Source organism: Schistocerca nitens, chromosome 10 (assembly GCF_023898315.1).
Source record: "Schistocerca nitens isolate TAMUIC-IGC-003100 chromosome 10, iqSchNite1.1, whole genome shotgun sequence".
Lineage (NCBI taxonomy): Eukaryota > Metazoa > Arthropoda > Insecta > Orthoptera > Acrididae > Schistocerca > Schistocerca nitens.
In genome coordinates, this window is record NC_064623.1 from 23,196,094 (window position 1) to 23,210,217 (window position 14,124).

The 14,124-nt window shown below is 42.9% G+C and overlaps 1 protein-coding gene across 1 annotated transcript in view; it reads right to left on the reverse strand.

Moving 5' to 3' along the window:
- LOC126210113 (uncharacterized) overlaps positions 1–13,687 on the reverse strand; it is an 86,184-nt gene extending 72,497 nt beyond the window's left edge. Inside the window, exons 1-2 of the mRNA XM_049939257.1 lie at positions 13,512–13,687; positions 6,503–6,740 (exon numbers count right to left, since the gene is read on the reverse strand). Coding sequence (XP_049795214.1) covers positions 6,503–6,740; positions 13,512–13,662 — 389 coding nt within the window. The 5' untranslated portion in view covers positions 13,663–13,687. The remainder of the gene's footprint in view (positions 1–6,502; positions 6,741–13,511) is intronic.
- Between the last annotated feature and the right edge of the window lie 437 nt (positions 13,688–14,124).

A 14,124-nucleotide genomic window follows, 5' to 3' on the forward strand; every position in this document is an offset into this window, starting at 1 on the left:
CTTTAATATTTCAATACCTGTAATTTGCAAGTTGCAGCGAGTTTTAAACAATTCTTAATTTATTGCCATTCCTGGTGAGTAAGGCCTTCTGTCCAGATCACAGTGGCTTGCTTTTAAAACATTATCGGTTGTATCTGTATTTAATGGTGATTTGCTACATTGTAACTCACTGAAAACACTATTATTTACACTGTTGCTTATTTCTTCATTAATAGCGTGTGGTATTTTTTTTTATTTATTGTTGACCCGGGAATTGCTGATTTAAAACAGATTGTGTGAAACTGTAAAGGGCAACCAATAATGACTGATTATGTCCCCGTCCACAATCGTAACCGAATCCTGCCCTCCCTCGACTACCAGGTCACAATCATTGCTTTTCAAGCACTTTCCCGTGGGAGATATGGCGTCCCGTCTTGCAAGATGAGAAAAGCGGACTACGTTGCTGGTCTGACAAACACTCAGGTACACTATGTCACCTCGAGTGGCATACAGTATCACCTGATCTAATGCCATCGACGATCTCTGGGAGTAATTGGAAAAGCGACTGAAACATACCACTCAACGCCCCTGTAGTTCGGTCCCTCTAAGGGTTCAAAACATCAGGGAACGGCCTCAGCTGGCTGTAGCGTATCTGAAACCTGTTGGGTGCTCTTCCTCGCGCGAATTGATGACACCATCAAGGCTAGAGTCAGTTCTGATTATGTAGGCCTTCCCGGCGTAATAAGTCTTGAAAGTCTCTTCGGGTTTGCTGCCGGATCCTAAAACCAACTTGACTCGATATTTCGGCCATCCAACTGTTCGCCATCTTCAGGAGAATGCTGCTTCTGCTGATGAGTCCCGCTGAGAACTGACGCTAGGCTGCAAATCGACGTCCTGTATAGGCCACCGTTCAGTAGACGGCGCATGCGCCGCCCATCACGGTTGTTACCCTCCAATAAAGGGAGGTGGCGCCTCCCTTAGTGGAACACTACTGGCAGCGATATATCGCACACAGGGCTGCACCGAAGAAGGTTCAATTTCGATGCGAGACAATACAGGATTCCACGTCTTGCTAAGAGGCAACCCATTGTCACTGTGGATTAAATTATCCGCCAACCTTATTTTTAATCGCCTCTTTATAGACACTGTTCCAAAAACTGGAAATGTTGACAACTACGACAGTTTCATCAAATTTCATACTGTGTCCCTCATTTAAGCACACACATTAGTGTGTGTTCCGTCCAGCTTCTAAGATTAGGGCACTACTCGGCTCTGTGTGTAAGTAGGCTGTTTAGGTGTCAGTAGGCTGTTTAGGTTTTCATATTGGTAACGCCACGTAGCGCTCTGTATGAAAATCACTGGCTGTGCTGTGTGCAGTCTGTGGCTGGTATTTTGAGAGCAGACGATCTGGGCGTGTGTCCATCAGAGACAGTAAATTTGTAAGACTGGATGTCATGAACTGATATATATATACAGTATATATTATGACACTATTAAGGTGAATACAAGGTAAATACATGTAGGTGAATATGGATTGGGGCTAAGAAATGAAAGAGGAAGCCGCTTGGTAGAATTTTGCACAGAGCACAACATAATCGTAGCTAACACTTGGTTTAAGAATCACGAAAGAAGGTTGTTTACATGGAAGAACCCTGGAGATACTAGAAGGTATCATATAGATTATATAATGGTAAGACAGAGATTTAGGAACCAGGTTTTAAATTGTAAGACATTTCCAGGGGCAGATGTGGACTCTGACCACAATCAATTGGTTATGACCTGTAGATTAAAACTGAAGAAACTGCAAAAAGGTGGCAATTTAAGGAGATGGGACCTGGATAAATTAAAAGAACCAGAGGTTGTACAGAGTTTCAGGGAGAGCATTAGGGAACAATTGACAGGAATGGGGGAAAGAAATACAGTAGAAAAAGAATGGGTAGCTTTGAGAGACGCAGTAGTGAAGGCAGCAGAGGATCAAGTAGGTAAAAAGACGAGGGCTGGTAGAAATCCTTGGGTAACAGAAGAAATATTGAATTTAATTGATGAAAGGAGAAAATATAAAAATGCAGTAAGTGAAGCAGGCAAAAAGGAATACAAACGTCTCAAAAATGAGATCGACAGGAAGTGCAAAATGGCTAAGCAGGGATGGCTAGAGGACAAATGTAAGGATGTAGATGGTTATCTCACTAGGGGTAAGATAGATACTGCCTACAGGAAAATTAAAGAGACCTTTGGAGATAAGAGAACCACTTGTATGAACATCAAGAGCTCAGATGGAAACCCAGTTCTAAGCAAAGAAGGGAAAGCAGAAAGGTGGAAGGAGTATATAGAGGGTCTATACAAGGACGATGTATTTGAGGACAATATTATGGAAATGGAAAAGGATGTAGATGAAGATAAAATGGGAGATGCGATACTGCGTGAAGAGTTTGACAGAGCACTGAAAGACCTGAGTCGAAACAAGGCCCCCGGAGTAGACAACATTCCATTGGAACTACTGACGGCCATGGGAGAGCCAGTCCTGACAAAACTCTACCATCTGGTGAGCAAGATGTATGAAACAGGCGAAATACCCTCAGACTTCAAGAAGAATATAATAATTCCAATCCCAAAGAAAGCAGGTGTTAACAGATGTGAAAATTACCGAACAATCAGTTTAATAAGCCACAGCTGCAAAATACTAACACGAATTCTTTACAGACGAATGGAAAAACTAGTAGAAGCCGACCTCAGGGAAGATCAGTTTGGATTCCGTAGAAGCACTGGAACACGTGAGGCAATACTGACCTTACGACTTATCTTAGAAGAAAGATTAAGGAAAGGCAAACCTACGTTTCTAGCATTTGTAGACTTAGAGAAAGCTTTTGACAATGTTGACTGGAATACTCTCTTTCAAATTCTAAAGGTGGCAACAACAACATTGTTTGTTCTCTATCAAAATCTTTCATTTGCCAACTATGCCTATGAGTAGTTAGTGACTTCAGTAGTTAGAATCTTTTATTTAGCTGGCAGTATTGGCACTCGCTGTATTGCAGTAGTTCGAGTAACGAAGATTTTTGTGAGGTAAGTGATTCATGAAAGGTACAGGTTATTGTTAGTAAGGGCAATTCTTTTGTAGGTATTATTGAAAGTCAGATTGCGTTGCGCTAAAAATATTGTGTGTCATTTTAGTGTTGATCAGAATAAGTAAAGAGTGAAATGTCTGAGTACGTTTACTTCTGCTCAGCTGTTTGAAAATCAAATAACGTAAGGGGTTTATCAGCACAATCATTCATAAATTTTTCTAAGGGGAGGTTTCATGTGAAAGATGATTTGGGGCTTAGGAAACCTGGTGTGTTCAAAATTCCGTGTCAATGTGGGAAGGCTTACATTGGCCGTTCGACTGACACAGTGCATGACAGGTGTGTGGAACATCGCCGTCATACGAGGCAGTAAAATCGGTAGTAGCAGAACACTGCCTAAATGAGGGACACGGTGTGAAATTTGATGAAACTGTCGTAGTTGCCAACATTTCCGGCTTTTGGAACAGTGTCTATAAAGAGGCGATTGAAATTAGGTTGTCGGATAATTTAAGGGGGGTAGGACGTCAAACGGGCCGACTTGGAGCAGGAGAGGCACCACAGGACATTTTAATATACACTGTCTATACTTTTACAAATAAATTCATAAAACTTTGTTAGCATGACCAGAAAGGATTCAGGTTTCACACTCACAGCAGAGGAAGTTCCAAAACATAACAAAACAAATTTTTTTTACATGTGAAATTTCATCATTTTTTCACTTGGTATTGGCTGCATTTGTTGCTGTAGGTACACTTTCCTTCGTAAATAAGAGAGATTCTTCCATGAATTTTGCACATAATACAAACCATACTTACAGGTGTATGAAACTCTAGAATATCCCAAATGTTAAAAACTGTGGTAAAAATTGAGATAATTAAGTATAAAATTCGAGTTTTCTCTTAACACAAAGTTTAAAATGTAACAGCCCATTCATTTTTCCATAAATTCATACACCTGTCAGTACGGTTTGCAAGCTGTGCAAAATTCATCGAAGAATCTCCCTTACTTATGAAGAAAAGTGTACCTATAGCAACAAATGCAGCCAACAGTAAGTGAAAAAAAGTATGAAATTTCATATTTAAAAAACATTATTTTTTCTTGTTTTTGAACTTTCACTGCTATGAGTGTGAATTCTGAATCCTTACTGGTCATGCTGACATAGTTTTATGAATTTATTTGTAAAAGTATAGACAGTGCAAATTAAAATGTCCTTTGTTGCCTCTCCTTCTCGAAGTCGGTCCGTTTGACGTCCTCCCCCCTTAATCAAAAGAGACAATGGGTTCCCTCTTAAAAAAATGGTTCAAATGGCTCTGAGCACTATGGGACTCAACTGCTGTGGTCATTAGTCCCCTAGAACTTAGAACGACTTAAACCTAACTAACCTAAGGACATCACACACATCCATGCCCGAGGCAGGATTCGAACCTGCGACCGTAGCAGTCGCACGGTTCCGGACTGCGCGCCTAGAACCGCGAGACCACCGCGGCCGGCGGTTCCCTCTTAGCAAGACGTGGAATCCTATTGTCTCGCATCGAAATTGAACGTTCTTCGGTGCTGCCCTGAGTGCGATATATCGCTGCCAGCAGTGTTCCACCAAGGGCGGCGCCACCTTCCTGTCTTGGAGGGCAGCAACCGTGATGGGCGGCGCATGCGCCGTCTACTGAACGGTGGTCTATAATGGACGTCGATTTGCCGCCTAGCGTCAGTTCTCAGCGGGACTCATCAGCAGAAGCAGCATTCTCCTGAAGATGGCGACCAGTTGGATCGCCGAAATATCGAGTCAAGTTGATTTTGGGATCCGGCAGCAAACACGAAGAGACTTTCTAGAGACAGTTCTACAAGATTTTGGCATGCTCTCAACTAGGGTGTCTGTTTGATGTCAGATATTAGTCTCGAGGTATGTTGTTGTTGTTGTTGTTGTGGTCTTCAGTCCTGAGACTGGTTTGATGCAGCTCTCCATGCTACTCTATCCTGTGCAAGCTGCTTCATCTCCCAGTACCTACTGCAACATACATCCTTCTGAATCTGCTTAATGTATTCATCTCTTGGTCTCCCTATACGATTTTTAACCTCCACACTGCCCTCCAATGCTAAATTTGTGATCTCTTGATGCCTCAGAAGATGCCCTACCAACCGGTCCCTTCTTCTTGTCAAGTTGTGCCACAAACTCCTCTTCTCCCCTGTTGTATTCAATACCTCCTCATTAGTAACGTGATCTACCCATTTAACCTTCAGCATTCTTCTGTAGCACCACATTTCGAAAGCTTGTATTCGCTTCCTGTCCAAACTATTTATCGTCCATGTTTCACTTCCATACATGGCTACACTCCATACAAATACTTTCAGAAACGACTTCCTGACACTTAAATCTATACTCGATGTTAACAAATTTCTCTTCTTCAGAAACGCTTACCTTGCCATTGCCAGTCTACGTTTTATATCCTCTCTACTTCGACCAGTATCAGTTATGTTGCTCCCCAAATAGCAAAACTCCTTTACTACTTTAAGTGTCTCATTTCCTAATCTAATTCCCTCAGCATCACCCGACTTAATTCGACTACATTACATTATCCTCGTTTTGCTTTTGTTGATGTTCATCTTATATCCTCCTTTCAAGACACTGTCCATTCCGTTCAACTGCTCTTCCAAGTCCTTTGCTGACTCTGATAGAATTTCAATGTCATCGGCGAACCTCATTGTTTTTATTTCTTCGCCATGGATTTTAATGCCTACTCCGAACTTTTCTTTTGTTTCCTTTACTGCTTGCTCAATATACAGATTGAATAACATCGGGGAGAGGCTACAACCCTGTCTTACTCCCTTCTCAACCACTGCTTCCCTTTCATGTCCCTCGACTCTGATAACTGCCATCTGGTTTCTGTACAAATTGTAAATAGCCTTTCGCTCCCTGTATTTTACCCCTGCCACCTTTAGAATTCGAATGAGAGTATTCTAGTCAACATTGTCAAAAGCTTTATTTAAGTCTACAAATGCTAGAAACGTAGGTTTACCTGTACTTAATCTTTCTTCTAAGATAAGTCGTGAGGTCAGTATTGCCTCACGTATTCCAACATTTCTACGGAATCCGAACTGATCTTCCCCGAGGTCGACTTCTACCAGTTTTTCCATTCGTCTGTAAAGAATTCGCGTTAGCATTTTGCAGTTGTGACTTATTAAACTGATAGTTCGGTAATTTTCACATCTGTTAACACCTGCTTTCTTTGGGATTGAAATTATTATATTCTTATTGAAGTCGTAGGGAATTTTGCCTGTCTCATACATCTTGCTCACCAGATGGTAGAGTTTTGTCATGACTGGCTCTCCCAAGGCCGTCAGTATTTCTAATGGAATGTTGTCTCGAGGTATAGGAAAAGTGAATGGCAGTGTAAGAAGAAATGTAAGAAGAGTACAAGAGTAGTAGATGTAAGATCGGTGGTTGGGGCTTTCAGTGGCGTACGTACCCCGACGCAGAGCAGGAGTCGATGCAGTCGGCAGCGACGAAGCACGCGAGGTCCGTAGAGAGCTGGTTGTTGGCCGTGGCGTCTGTGAGGCCGGCGAGAGCAGCCACGCCGTCGTCGCACCCCTCGTAGCCGAGGCTATAGCGTCCCAGCGTCCAGCTCGTTATCAGCCGAAGCATGGCACGCACCGCGATGGGCCGATACTGGAGGGTCTTGTAGGCTATCACCACGTCAGTGTGTTCTGCAAAACGTTGTAACGTATTACTATCTTTACGACGTTTCTCGTCGAGACATATACGTTACTTGCATTTCTAGCTGCTTTTCTCACACAAATAATGATAAAAATTCAGAAATTCAGGGTCGCCACCAGCCCAAGCCCTTCCTAACCATTTACAAAATAAAACGGAGCTCGAAAATATTAGTTTAATTACTTTAACAATTTTAATTACAAGTACGCAAATTTCTTCAAGCAGTCAGATAAATAGCACTCCGTGTCGTGCATGAAGCAACTTCCAGAATGAGATTTTCACTCTGCAGCGGAGTGTGCGCTGATATGAAACTTCCTGGCAGCTTAAAACTGTGTGCCCGACCGAGACTCGAACTCACAGTTTTAACCTGCCAGGAAATTTTATATCGGCGCACACTCCGCTGCAGAGTGAAAATCTCATTCTGGAAACATGATTCTATCGTCTGTGGCTGCGGTTTTAAGCTTTATGTACGGAGGAGATGTGATATGACGCCACACCATGGCTTGCAGTTCCGTTTCCGGTGCGAAGTGATGAACCTACATTTTATCGCCCGTGACGATGTTCGATAAGAAATGCTACTATCAGCCTTGTAGCAAGCAAACAGTTCCGCACAGATGGTCCTTCTTTGATCTTTATGGTCTTCTCTTAAGTGGGGATGATCCCAGTGGGCACACACATCTGTGTACCCCTACGGGTAGATGAGTGTGCCAGCACCAACAGGAGAAACGGACAGTTGAGCAGCGAGGTGCGTGTGACGCGTCCATCACTTCGAATGAGAGTGTTCGCACGTTTCAGCATTGCGGGCGGGCCGCACACGGCGGATCGGACACATTTGCACGACATCTTTGCGATGGTGACAGACACCGAGGAATTTTTAACATGTTTCAGCCCAGTCAGCAACTGCGATAAATTAATATTTCAAAAATCCGCCTCAGTTGCGAAATGTTACTGGTCTTTACCCAGGTTTCAGCTAATCTAGCCTTCTTCAGAAGCATAAAATAAACTAATTCATGCCAGAATAAGACACAGTGAAACATAAAAAGCTTAACTACCGTGATAGCACGTCAACCTACGTTACTTAGCTGAGGAACAGCCCCTTCGTGGAAAGCAGTCGATTAGCCGTGGACGCTACGTTGGAACCGACCGTGGCACGCGGATATGTTCTGAGCAAGATGGCGGATCACGGAAAGTCAAAGGTGCCTGCCATTGGCTGTCTATGTTATGTACTGGGAAATTACCTATAACCTTAAACCATAAACCACACCAGTGGCAAGACGCAATCAATACCTTCACTGCGCGATAACAACGGCCAAGTCACTGATAACAGTGCCACTAAAGCAGAGTTATTAAAAACGCTTTCCCGAAACTCCTTCACCGAAGAAGAAGAACTAAATATTCCCGAATTCCAATCAAGAACAACTGCCAAGATGAGAAGCATAGAAGTAGATATCCTCGGTGTAACAAAGCATCTTAAATCACTTAATAAAGAAAAGGCCTTCGGTCCAGATTGTATACCAGTCAGGTTCCTCTCAGAGTTTGCTCATATAATAGCTCCGTATTTAGCAATTATATACAGCCGCTCGCTCACAGAAAGGTCCGTACCTAAAGACTGAAAAGTTGTTCAAGTCACACAAATACCCAAAAAGGGGATTACAGGCCCGTATCAGTAATGTCGATTTGCAGTAGCGTTTTGGAATGTATACTGTATTTGAACATCATAAAGTACATCGAAGAAAACGATTTATGGACACATAGTCGGCACTGATTCAGAAAACACCATTCTTGCGAAACACAACTAGCTCTTTATAATCACGAACTGATGGGTGCTATCGACACGGGCTATCAAATTGATTGCACATTGTTAGATTTCCAGAAGGTTTTCGACACTGTTCCTCACAAGCGTCTTGTAACGCAACTATCTATGGAATATCGCACCAGTTGTGCGACTGGATTCGTGATTTCCTGTCAGAAAGGTCACAGTTCGTAGTCATAGGTGGAAAGTCATCGAGTAAAACAGAAGTGATATCCGGCGTTCCCCAAGGGAAGTGTTACAGGCGATCTACTGTTCCTGATCTCTATTAACGACATAGGAGACAATCCGAGTAGACGTCTTAGATTGTTTCCCGATGATGCTGTCATTTACCGTCTTGTAAAGTCATCAGATGATCAAAATAACTTGCAAAATTATTTAGATAAAATATTTGTATGGTGCGAAAAGTGGCAATTGACCCTGAATAAAGAAAAGTGTGAAGTTATTCACATGATTACTAGAACAAATCAGCTAAATTTCGATTACGGGATAAGTCACACAAATCTGAACGCTGTAAATTCAGCTAAATACTTTGGGATTACAATTACAAATACCTAAATTGGAACGATCACATAGATAATATTATGGGTAGAGCAAACCAAAGACTGCGATTCATTGGCAGAACACTTAGAAGGTGGAACAGGTCTACTAAAGAGACTGCTTACACCACGCTTGTCCGCCCTATTCTGGAGTACTGCTGTGCGGTGTGGGATCGGCATCAGGTGGGACTGACTGATGACATCGAAAAAGTACAAAGAAGGGCAGCTCGTTTTGTATTATCGTGAAATAGGGGAGATAGTGCCATAGACATGATACGTGACTTGGAGTGGCAATCATTAAAACTAAGGTGTTTTTCGCTGCGACGGGATCTTCTCATGAAATTTGATGAAATTTGAATCACCAGTTTTCTCCTCCGATTGCGAAAACATTCTGTTGCCACCCACCTACATAGGGATAAATGATCAACACGATAAAATACGAGAAATAAGGGCTCGCACAGAAAAATTTAAGTGCTCGTTTTTCCCGCGTGCCGTTCGAAAGTGGAACAGTAGAGAGACAGCTTCAAGGTGGTTCACTGAACCCTCTGCCAGGCACTTTATTGTCAATAGCACAGTCATCACGTAGAAGTAGATGTATATGTAGAAATTTGTGAGGGAACAAGGCACTAAGTAGATAGAATCCTACCTTATTAACTGATACGAAATTTACTTAGACGTTACGTTCAGCTTGTTAGATTAAAAACCACATATGATCACCGCTATGTTGGTATGGTTCCGCACGATCTCATGCGGGGGATGAACAAGGTTATATGTCAGTAACGCGAGAACTTCTCAGGGTTAGGAGAAGGTGCAAATAAAATAATTTCCATTATACATGGAGTAATACGTCACTTTGTTAACGCGAAATTTGACTAAGGTTTTTATATTATGGCACTACATTACTACGCATTAATGGCTGACTGGGTGTGTAAAGCTTAGGGCATAATTTATGGTTTTATACACAGGTGGTCAACGTTGTGTTTAGGAAATCTGTAATAACTTAACCAAACATACACTAACTATAAATATAATACGTACGAGCGTCCACTGTATGTAGTCACAAGGGTGACGTGGAACAAAACTCTTAAGGGAAAAGATTGATTATTAGTTAGCAGTGGGTTCAAGACCCTAAGTTTTCAAATAGGTTATGCCACGCTAATTGTCGAAATACACACTCTAGTGTATCAGATATTACCTATTTAGGATGTTGCCTACAAGGCTATTAACTATTTACGATGAAGATTATTGTGAGCGTCCTGGAATTCTCACATAGACTACCAAGAAATAAGGACCTAATATTTAAAGTAGGGTGTGTCAGAATGAGCTTTTCACTCTGCAGCGCAGTGTGCGCTGATATGAAACTTCCTGGCAGATTAAAACTGTGTGCCGGGCCGAGACTCGAACTCGGGACCTCTGCCTTTCGCGGACAAGTGTTCTACCAACTGAGCTACCCAAGCTCGCCTCACGCACCCTCTTCACAGCTTCACTTCTGCCAGTACCTCGTCTCCTACCTTCCAAACTTTACAGAAGCTCTCCTGCCCAGGAGAGCACTTGTCCGCGAAAGGCAAAGGTCCCGAGTTCGAGTCTCGGTCCGGCACACAGTTTTAATCTGCCAGGAAGTTTCATAGGGTGTGTCAGGACGTACAACGCAACTGCTAACACACTTATGTACTATTGACCGATAAAGGTCAAGCTAATACTATGAACATAAGCTATATTCTTCCCTATTGAACGGGAACATAAATTACGGATATGGTCTAATAGCGAGCAAAGTGTAAATGTCTCACGTATGTTAATAGCATAAATCAGAACCTAGTATTTAAAGTAGGGTGTGACTGGGCCTACAACGCCCCCATCATCACGCTTACGTGCTGCTGACCGACATAGGTCAAGCATTTACAGAATATTGTCTGCAAACTAACCTTTGATGGGAATAATATCTCAAAGGTTACACTGTATATAGCGTGACTAAGCGGGAAACGCTATAGTTCTCATAAAAAAGATTCTTTAGAGCAACAAGGTCAACGTTAACTGCCTAGGGAAGAATACTTTAAACTGTATTCCATAAATATTAAAGTTAGCTTAAATTGGCGTCAAGATCTCATGAAATAGCATCGGCCAGCTTGAATTAAAGGCGGGCATAAGTCTTAATGCCTATGGGTAGAAAGAAAAGGCAATGTGTGCCAGCACCGTTGGTATGTTTGTCTACCATATTGTCAGTTATGTTGGAACGAGAACTATATATACCGTAAGGAATATTAATTAAACCATAGTATTGAACGTCACTAAATGTCGTGGTGAATTTCTAAGTCTTAAGCGTCGAAGTATCAGGAATGGATATGCAGTGACAAGGCACGAAAGTTAGTGTGATACTTTGGCTACGTGCCTTTCTTAACTGTTACACGTAAACTAATCATTCTCTGATTGGTATAACGTTGACCATCTGTATTGCAAAAGTCATCTATATCCAAGTTGCATATAGTGATTTGGAAACTTAACTTGTATGTAACAGGACTAAGTATGACAGTACAGTACTGGCCATTAAAATTGCTACACCAGGAAGAAATGCAGTTGATAAACGGGTATTCATTGGACAAATATATTATACCAGAACTGACATGTGATTACATTTTCACGCAATTTGGGTGCATAGATTCTGAGATATCAGTGCCCTGAACAACCACCTCTGGCCGTAATAACGGCCTTGATACGCCTAGGCATTGAGTCAAACAGAGATTGGATGCCGTGTGCAGGTACAGCTGCCCATGCAGCTTCAACACGATACCACAGTTCATCAAGAGTACTGATTGGCGTATTATGACGAGCCAGTTGCACGGCCACCAATGACCAGACGTTTTCAATTGGTGAGAGATCTGGAGAATGTGCTGGTCAGGGCAGCAGTCGAACATTTTCTGTATCCAGAAAGGCCCGTACAGGACCTGCAACATGCGGTCGTGCATTGTCCTGCTGAAATGTAGGGTTTCGCAGGGATCGAATGAAGGGTAGAGCTACGGGTCGTAACACATCTGAAATGTAACGTCCACTGTCCAAAGTGTCGTCAATGCGCACAAGAGGTGACCGAGACGTGTAACCAATGGCACTCCATACCATCACGCCGGATGATACGCCAGTATGGCGATGACGAACACACGCTCGCAATGTGCATTCAGCGCGATGTCGCCAAACACGGGTGCGACCACCATGATGCTGTAAACAGAACCTGGATTCATCGGAAAAAATGACGTTTTGCCATTCGTGCACCCAGGTTCGTCGTTGAGTACACCATCGCAGGCGCTCCTGCCTGTGATGCAGCGCCAAGTGTAACCGCAGCCATGGTCTCCGAGCTGATAGTCCATGCTGCTTCAAACGTCAGTTCGTGCAGATGGTTGTTGACTTGCAAACGTCCCCGTCTGTTGACTCAGGGATGGAGACGTGAATGCACGATCCGTTACAGCCATGCGGCGTTCCGTATTACCCTCCTGAACCCACCGATTCCATATTCTGTTAACAGTCATTAGATCTCGACCAAAGCGAGCAGCAATGCCGCGATATAATAAAACCGCAATCACGATAGGCTACAATCCGACCTTTATCAAAGTCGGTAACGCGATGGTACACATTTCTCCTCCTTACACGAGGCATCACTACAACGTTTCACCAGGCAACGCCGATCAACTGCTGTTTGTGTATCAGAAATCGGTTGGAAACTTTCCTGATGTCAGCACGTTGTAGGTGTAGCCACCGGCGCCAACCTTGTGTCAATGCTCTGTAAAGCTAATCATTTGCATATCACAGCATCTTCTTCCTGTCGGTTAAATTTCGCGTCTGTAACACGTCAGCTTCGTGGTGTAGCAATTTTAATGGCCAGTAGTGTAGCATCACAAGCTAATATATTATGTGTAGGACTATGAGTTCAAAGTTATGGTATCAAAAGGTCTTTAACAAAATCAAAGTAATAGCTTATACATACTGGGCAAATAAGAGTGCATTCATAGGATGTAAGTACGCGGTGAGCAAAAGAGAATAAGGTGGTCGATGTTAACATAAAATGAATTACGTTGGACGAAACAATGGTTGAAAACCATCGAAAAAGTATTATGCATCCTACCCATCACATTCCACAACCTCTGTCTAACACGCACTCTCACACATTTCGAAAACGTCTTGGGCTCAATGAAGAGATGTAGACTGATTATTTTCAGCCTTCCAAACCGCACTTCGTACGATCTGGTCACACGCGAAAGGCTGGACAAAGTCGATTGATGTGTAGTGAGTGTCACAGTCATTTGCTGTCAGACTGTGAATGTTTTATCTTGTTTGATAACGATGTATGCAAGCAAAGCCTAGTCTGAGTACTTCAAAACTGGACGGTGATTGAAGTAGTGTGAATCAGTGCTATACGAGAAAGTACTCACTGAATTCTCCACAGTAGGCGTTATATATCCAGTCTGCACCGTAGCCCTCGAAGTTGTATGTGGAGATCTTATTGCAGACACAGTCGAGCACCGTAGTGCCGTTCGCCACCAGCAAAACCAGCAACGGAGCAGCTACCCCCACTGGATGCATTGTCAGCTGTTGTTGAGACCGAGAGGGAATCACACGCAGTGAGCATCGCAGGCACCGCGGGCCCACTATAAGGATTCTCGTAGCGGAAGTCTTTCCGCAGGATGGGAAAACCACAGGAAGAACGACGACTTCCGTGCTTATCCTTTTTTCCTGTCACAGTAACAACCTGCAAGCGCACAGTCGTTACAGAAAAATATTCCTTCGTTTTACGCGTACATCTGCCACACGTTTTTAGGACGACAGAGAAAGCCACTAAGGGATAAACGGGTGATACCCAGAAGTGAAGATTTAGTTTCCGACATAAGAATTGCGAGGCTTGACCTTCTTTAACACCGATTCCCCAACTGAGAGAGCTTGTAGGTAACTCCGCTCATTGTAACAATAAATTTGTTCATCCCTGTGATTGACGCTATGCCTGTTATCTTATACAGGGAGACAATATTATTGAAATGCGCGCAATAA